Source organism: Erythrolamprus reginae, chromosome Z (genome assembly GCF_031021105.1).
Source record: "Erythrolamprus reginae isolate rEryReg1 chromosome Z, rEryReg1.hap1, whole genome shotgun sequence".
Taxonomy (NCBI): domain Eukaryota; kingdom Metazoa; phylum Chordata; class Lepidosauria; order Squamata; family Dipsadidae; genus Erythrolamprus; species Erythrolamprus reginae.
This window is the reverse complement of record NC_091963.1, coordinates 121,506,848-121,515,650: the sequence shown is the minus strand read 5'-3', so window position 1 is coordinate 121,515,650 and position 8,803 is coordinate 121,506,848. Positions and strand designations below refer to the sequence as shown.

The window sequence follows — 8,803 nt, the reverse complement described above, 5'->3', positions numbered from 1 at the left end:
TTCCACACTTCCTATATGTATAGAACCTTCATGTTTATCTGAGATCTCTCCCCGTCTCTCTTTCTTTCTCTCTCTCCTGGTTTCATTTTGTTCTCATTAACAACCTCAAGATTGATTTGAAGATCATTTGATTTGGCATTGAGCTACCCATTAAAGAGAAACTTTAAAAAATCTGTAAAGTTCATGTATCTAGTTGCCTGAATAGTTTTCCATCTAATATGACTCTCTCTCTCTCTCTCTCTCTCTCTCTCTCTCTCTCTCTCTCTCTCTCTCTCTCTCTCTGTGTGTAGATTGCAATAAAGATAAGCATTGGTTTCAATAAATGTGCAGAGACAAAGCATAGTTACACTTATTTATAGAAAATGTATATTACTATAAAAGTAAGGCAAAGTTATTGGAAGGACTAACACTATTAAAAATACTGCTTAGCACTGAATTTTATTGTCTGAAATTGTTTGGATTTTCCCCGCCTTAATTTTCAAAGAAAGCTGGGATATAAATTGAACCAACAAATAGTTAAATGGGTTTTTTTGTATTTTATGTACAGAGTATCATAAATATATATCAGTGATACAATAACATGATTTTTTCATCATTTTCCAGTTGTCCCATTTTATAAATGCCTTAATAGCTGCCTTAATGAACTTTTGGGAATATAAGTTTTCTTGTTACCCTCCTGAAGGCATCCTTTACTTCATTATTTCTCAGGGTGTATATGAAAGGATTGGCAACAGGGGTTAAAACTGTGTACAATAAAGAAAAAACTTTGTTGACATCACTAAGTATTTTCCCCCTTGGTAACATATACACAATCATGATGGCTCCATAAAACAAAGAAACCATGATCAGATGAGATGAGCAAGTGGAAAAAGCCTTTTTTCTCCCAATAGCAGAAGGTATTTTCAAGATAGTAGATATAATGTATATATAGGAAGTCAAGGTAAGGAGAAAAGGTGGTAAAGTAAAAGCAAAAGCAAGGCTACAACTTATAAGTTCTACAAAGCTGGTGTTACTACAGGAAAGATTCATAATTGGATATGTATCACAAAAATAATGATCAATTTCATTTGGACCACAGAATGTAAGCTGCAACATTACACTCAAGAGTATGAAACCAGCTATAAGGCTACTTATCCATGAAGAAGCTGCTAGCTGGATACAGATTCGAGTAGTCATTCTTGTTGTATAATGCAAAGGTTTGCATATTGCTAAATATCGATCATATGACATTGCAGATAGAAGATAACATTCAGTTGCCATTAGGTAGCTAAAGAAGAAAAATTGTACAAAGCAATTGCTGAAAGAAATGGTGTTTTTATCAGTCAATAAGCCAGCTATTGTTTTGGGTACAATATTTGAGATGTAGCAAGCTTCTAGGCATGACAAATTTCCCAGGAAGAAGTACATGGGTGTATGAAGATGTTGATCAATTGAAACTAAAGTAATAATGAGAATATTCCCAGCCATGGCTACTATATAAACCATTAGGAAAATAAAGAAGAGGAGAGATTGCCATTGTCCAACATTTCCAAACCCCAAAATGATAAATTCTGTGACGTTCATTGTTATGTTCATTCTTCTGTCATTGAAATGTGCATGTAACAAGGAAAGCTCAGATAGTCTTATGCATTTTAGGAATTGGAATGGGGGTTGGGGAGAGAGAAAAATAAACAAATTATGTATATTATAAAATAAACATAAGTTCTTTATTACATGGATACTGGTAACTTTAAGATAATCATGACAACTTTCATAAATGGATTTCTTTTCTGGGTCATGAATGTACTATCTACACTTCTATATCATATTAAAAGTATTCCATTCAGAAAGCAGTTTCTCTCATTCAGAGTGAATAAGTAACAACTCCAAATACTTTGAAAGACTCATTTTTCTACAAATTGATAAAGTTTGGCATATCTATTTGTCTTTATCTTGATATTTGTAACACTATCAAGATGCTATCCCAGTGCCTGGAGCCTGGCAGGTTCTGGACAGAAAGGATCACCCAAAATTCAACCAGATATGAGTAGCTGCTAGTGCATTGGGACCCCTTTAGGGTCACAGGGGTCATCTAAAACCATGGGAAAAGACAAATTTCCCATGGTGTTAGGAACTAAAGCTTCTCTTCTGGAGCCTTGGAACATATTTTTACAATCTGACCAATCAGGCATTTACAGTGGGGGTGTCCCTCTGACCTTCCTGCCAATCAGCTTAAAGCTCTGTTGGGAGAATGGGCAAGGGTTGGGGGTCACCACAACTGTATTAAGGGGTCACTTATGGTTGGGGGTTATCACAACACGAGGAACTGTTTTAAGGGGTCACAGCATTAAAAAGGTTGAGAACCATTGTTCTAGTGCCAATGTTCTTCATTTTTGATCTTTCTTCATCTTCATCATGAGGTGCCACAGTGGGTAGAGTGCAGTACTGCAGCCCACTAAAGCTGATTGCTAGATCTGCAAGTCAGCAGTTCAAATCTCATCACCGGCTCAAGGTTGACTCAACCTTCCATTCTTCCAAGGTTGGTAAACTAAGGACCCGGATTGTGGAGCAATATGCTGGCCCTGTTAAAACGTGCTATTGCTAACATGATGTAAGCCGCCCTGAGTCTAAGGAGAAGGGCAGCATTAAAAAAATCAAATGAATGAATGAATGAATGAATCTTTAGTTTTGAAGACAGTTGTAGTTTCCCAGACAAAAAGGGTGAATAGTTTGTGAGTTTTTCAGACTTGTGCAAAGTATTTCTTTGCTTTAATTAACTAGATCACTAAATAACTGAATTTCATGCATGGCAATATTTTCAATGCTATTTGATTTATTTCAACTAGAAATTAGTTTTCATTGATAAACACATTGTTTACACAAATTTCTTTCAAACAAATTTATGAAAAAGAAGGTGATTACCTGTATGATACTAGATCAAGGACATCATCATGATCCAAAATGAAGATGGTAGTTTTATTATTCACATCCTCACTTCATTCATCTTATTGATGATTTTATCAGCACAGGAAATTATAACTTACAATGTAATATGTCTTTAAGACATTAAAAGCCCCAGAGGGGAAGTGTTAACTAGAGTTCCTTTCTTCTGTTCAGTATCAAGGGAAAATGCTTTCCTAGATACATTACTTAATTGGCTTTACAAATTGGATATTTTAAAAATATTTTAAAATGTTTTTTTTAAATATTATATTTTATTTTTTCATGTTGTCTCTGGTATATTGCATGTATTGTACCGAGACTGGTGTGTGTTTGTGATACACATATGTGTCTATATGTATGTAACATAAAGGAAGATAGTATAGATCTATTTCAAAGTATTTTGCGCTCATCAGCTAGTCATACCCCTACCAGGATTTGAACCTGGGGAGTCTGCCTGTAAGGCAGTAGGTTAACCTTAATGCACATGCACGCGCGCGCACACACACACACACACACACACACTTATCAGGGTTGGGTTCCTCCCAGTTCATGTCAGGATGTCAGGATGATGTCACTAAACTAGATTGGTTGGTGCCGGTTTGTGGGTGCACCATCTTTTTTTTGTTTTTTGTTTTGTTTTAAATCCTGGTTTTTATTCTGTGCATGCACAGAAGCTGCGTTTCTGGCACTGCACATGCATCTAGATCTTGTTTTCAGTTTTTTTGGCACTGCCCTGCCCACTCACTCACTCCTCACTGCCTAAGCTGTCTTCCCTGTTCCCACGTGATGCCTGCCATGCACCTCAACTGTGCTGTCTCCTCCTCCCTACAGGTAAGTTGTGGTCATGCTAGCCCCCCACCCTATCCTTGGAGCTTGATGCATCCCACCACCATCTCCACCAAGCTTGCATGGCTGGCTAAGCTGCCAAAACCTGTTGTGGCTCCATTCCAGGTTATGTGGCTTACAGCTTAGCTTGTCCTGTAGTTTTGGGACACATATATTGGACAAACTAAAGAGACAAACTAAGGAGAGTAAATGCACATGTTGCAGAACATAAGAATGCATTAAGGAAAAAAGAAAAAACCTCCTCCCTTTTCCAACACTTCAAAACTACAGGACATGAAATTGATTTTGACAGTACTAAATTAATTTCCAAAACTGAACACTACAGCAAAAGAATAATCATGGAAGCCATCGAGATAGAAAAACATCCCCAAAATATGAGCAGGCGGGATGATACCTCCCGCCTACCAGACATCTGGAAACCAGCCCTCAAATGTATCCCAGCCATAGAAACTGAAACCAGACTCAGAACACAAATTGCAAAACAATCAAGTAGCCTGCAAGCTCCAACTACTCAGGATATCACGCCTAATCCACAATCATTAACTAATCAGCATACCTCAGCTACATCAACGACCCCAGGTATTATCCCGCTGACTCACCAGGAAGTTTCTACACAGCAGGCAATTGCTGAGCCATCAAACCACACCCAGCCACCAGTATTTATAGAAGGAAGGCAGCTCAGGTCTTGCTGTGTTCGCCCTAGAACAAGGACAGAAACACCAGCCTGAAGATGATGAATGGGACCTCGTCGAAACGTCACCAGAAATTTCCAAATCCTACACGAGAAGAAACCCGAATATACCAAGACCGTCATACCTGTACCCGTGAAAATCTACGAAAACAAATATATATATATATATAATAATATATTATATATATATATATATATATATATATATATATATATATATATATATATATATATATATATATATATATATAAAATTGCAAGAGCAGACATGTACCACCATAGAAAGTAACAACGATAATTGGGGGAAGAAAGAAATATCAAATACCTCCAAAGCATTGCCTCATAACTCCACCTCCTCCCTTGGGGAGGGAAATAGGCAACAGACACGAGTAAAAGCGGTAGTTCCCCCTTTAACCAGCATGATTAAGCCTACAATTAGGCTTGCTGCAGAGGGGAGGGAAGGGTGTGGCCCAGTGACGCGGGCTATGAGCAGACTGAGTAATGCTTTATAAATGTGATTGTCTCCCATGGCATTTTAATACTCTGACGAAGTTAGCAGCACGCTAACGAAAGCTAAGTTGTTTTATTAAAGTTTTATGTTCCGGTGATCGAGATGGCTGCTGCCTCATCATTCACACACACACACATATATATATATATATATATATATATATATATATATATATATATATATATATATGTGTGTGTGTGTGTGTGTGTGTGTGTGTGTGTGTGTGTGTGTGTGTTTTAAATGTTTTTAGTTGTCGGCTATAAAATATATTAACTGCCTTGTAGTGGTCCTGGGTTGGGCCTAGAGGCAAAAAAGGAGCTGTGACGTTCCTTAAAATATACCAGGGTGATCCGACATAAATATATATACACACACACACACACACACACACATATATATATGTACATACAACTAAATAGTATATTATTTAGATATACTAAATAGTATATTTGGATGTTCAATAGTAGTAAATAGATAGGACTTTGAGGCAAGGAGAGGCCAGACACCTTAACTCTAACTCTAACCCTTGATGTGAGTGATATTAAGTTGGCGGGTTGGCGGATGGGTGGGCAGGCACGCCTGCGCAGAAGCAAAATCCTGATGGGACATGCATGCTTGCCACCGGTCACCCATATCTGTGCATGCATTGTACTGGTAGCAGTGATAAGTAGGAACCCCCACCTCAAGAGAGCATATATGTATTATATATAACACACACACACACACATTACATACAAACACAATAATATCTTCATGGTTGAGTTACATTTATTCCCCGATATTCCTTTTTAATCAAGTAGTCAAATTTATTTGGGACTCTATCACAAATAGTCTAATATTTAGTGACTAATGGATGAGAAACTTCCAAGATAGGCTAAAAACCAGATATCAAGCCTTTGTAAAGTGAAATAACTTATAACATTGTTAGGCTGAGTCAACAATAACAATGGAAGGCTGGGGCAACTTTGAATTGGTCATAATCGAACTCTTGGCAGATGGCAGTAAGTTAGACTATAATACTGTATTCTAATCACTGTGCCACCATGGTATAACAAAGCAATGGTAAAGCGTTTGTTTGAATATAGAGAACATTAAATAAAACAAATATAAAAATATATTCATAAATATAATAATGGCTGGAACTTTAATCTATTATAAAATTTGAAGAAAAAAATATCCTTCCAATCTCTACACTACCAGAGTCTCTAATACTATGATAAAACCTTATTCATTTTCATTTCCTATACATTATTTTCTAATAACTGGCTTGCTATTCAAAATAACACAGGTTCAAAAGGAAAAACAAATGAGTTTATCTTATTTATTTAGAATGGTATTTGTATTCATAAAAATACTTCTCTTTTTGCTGGCCAATAATCTTCCCATGTTCTAAACATTTAAATGAGATTTTGTAACATTTATTGAGCATCAAATCATAATTTAACTGGATATGATTTTGTCAGACATAGTAAAATTAGTTCAAATTTATAATGTAATGCATTTTAATAATTTACAATATATTACAACATAATATATTTTAATAATGTAAAATTTCAAGACTTTTAATTTGAAAAACTCTTCTGTATATATTTAGAAAATAAATCAAATATATAATATTTCTTTTATCCATCATTATGTCTTCTTCCAATCTTCTGCTTCCTTTTTACATAAGCAATTTCCCTCTGATTTCCTTTGAAAGTAAATGAAAATTCCTGCAGATATTTTTTCTTAGAGCACTCTTGACTTCCTTATTTCTCAGACTGTATATAAAGGGGTTGAGCAGGGGAGGCAAAACTGTGTATAACAAAGAGGAGACTTTTTGCATGTCCCTCCCAATTTTAGCCTTTGGTGTCATATATACAATAATTAGAGTTCCATAGAAAACAAAAACTACAATCAAGTGAGATGAACATGTAGAAAAAGCCTTTTGCCTTCCAGTAGTAGAGGGAATGTTTAAGATGGCAACTATAATATAAATGTAAGATGTAAGTGTTAGGAAAAAAGGAGGAAATGTGAATATGGAGGCCACCAGGAAGCTCATAATTTGCACCATGGTAATATCACTGCAGGATAGTCTTAGAATAGGAAAATATTCACAGAAGTAATGATCAATCTCATTGGAGTTACAAAAGTTTAACTGCAGCATCAAAATGAGAAGAACAGTCAATGCCACAAATCCATTTATCCAAGAGAGAGCTACTAGCTTGACACACGTCAACCTTTTCATGATGGTTGCATAATGCAATGGTTTACAAATTGCTAGATATCTATCATAAGACATCACACAGATTAAACAGCATTCTGAAGATACCAATGAACCAAAGAAATAGAGTTGTGTGAAACAGCTGTTGAAGGAAATTCTCCTGTTCCCAGTCAAGAGAGCTGAAATCATTCTTGGAAATATATTTGAACTGTAGCAAGCCTCCAGAAAGGACAGGTTCCCCAGAAAAAAATACATAGGGCTTTTAAGATGTGGATCCAAGACAATCAAAAGAAGAACAAGAATGTTTCCCATTATGGTCAAAATGTAAATTGTAAAAAAGCCCAAGAAAAAAAGAATCCGCAGTTCGGAAAATTCTTGAAACCCCAACAAGACAAATTCTTTTATCTTTGTATTGTTCCTGATCATGATAGATATGGGAACAAGTCCTGAAAGAATGGGAAATGTAGTTAAAGGGGAAATAGGTAAATCTATATATAGGAAAATGAAATTTATCTTAATTAATGGCCTATTCAAAGCAAAATGGTTATAAAAATAATTAAGTATTTTCTACTTAAAAATTAACCTATTAATTTGGATCCTAACCAAAACACAGTTAAAAATTATGGCTTAATTTTTTTTAGCAATCATAGAAACTGTGTTGTGGTAAAATGCACTTGTGAACGGGGAGTGTAAGCAATTTCAACATATCGGACTGCACATAGGTATCTTTTTTGGTTATGTTCAAATACATCTAACAGCAATACAGAAAAAAAACATCTTAATATATGCAACAATAAAACATATAAAATTCAAACAAGAGTTTATAATCCTTGTAAAATATGGTGAGCTATCTTTGCAATTATATCATTTGATACAATATTTCTTTGTGCCTATATCATTTATTTGAGGAAGATAATAGCTATCTCTATAACTTATCTTCTCTACCTCTGTTTTTGTTATCTCAACCTTATATATCTTCATTTATTTCCTTTGATTTTATTCTAAAACACAGTGAGGTAAAACTTATTAATGAATTGCATTTAAATCCTATCACAATCAGAACTGACTTACAAATGAAATATGAATTTTTCAAGATTGTTTATCTTGACCAGCCAAGCCTGTGGCCACTCTTGCCATGAATAGAAGAGATTTGAAGAGTTGGGCTGGAAAAATTGCCACAGGAGTTGGAATCTTGATTTGTGATTCCTCATCCTCTGACAGGCATTGGAATGGGTCATCCCTGTCCTCTACGTCCATATCCTCATTCTCATCCTGAGAGGAATCCGAATCTTCATATACTGGAATTCTGTAGGATGAGAAAGAACTCACGGGTCTAGGGGTGCATGGAGGGGGATGAGAGAGAGAAGGCACATTGATAGCTGAAAGCTTGGCATCAATGGCTTGAGATAAGGCAGAATACATAGATTGAAGCTCTGGAGGAAGGTTAGTAATGGTAACCGGTAAAGAGGGAGATGCCCTGTAGGCCTGGGTTGGGTCTGATTTGGAGGGATCTTCCATCTCCTAATCTCTCTGAGACCTTTTGAAGTGCCTCTCTTGGGAAACGAAGTCATGGCCTGAACAAATTACAGGTACAAGACTTGAGCCAAGAATAGATGAGAGAAGTTCTAAA

General features: G+C 35.9%; 2 protein-coding genes across 2 annotated transcripts; both read right to left on the bottom strand.

Moving 5' to 3' along the window:
- Positions 1-636: 636 nt before the first annotated feature.
- On the bottom strand, positions 637-1,575 carry LOC139153930 (olfactory receptor 2AP1-like). Its single transcript, XM_070728352.1, has one exon. It carries the CDS (start codon positions 1,573-1,575, stop codon positions 637-639), a length of 939 nt encoding a protein of 312 aa, XP_070584453.1.
- A 5,058-nt stretch (positions 1,576-6,633) lies between these two features.
- On the bottom strand, positions 6,634-7,599 carry LOC139153929 (olfactory receptor 2AP1-like). Its single transcript, XM_070728351.1, has one exon. The coding sequence runs from the start codon at positions 7,597-7,599 to the stop codon at positions 6,634-6,636; it is 966 nt and encodes a 321-aa protein (XP_070584452.1).
- Positions 7,600-8,803: the final 1,204 nt, after the last annotated feature.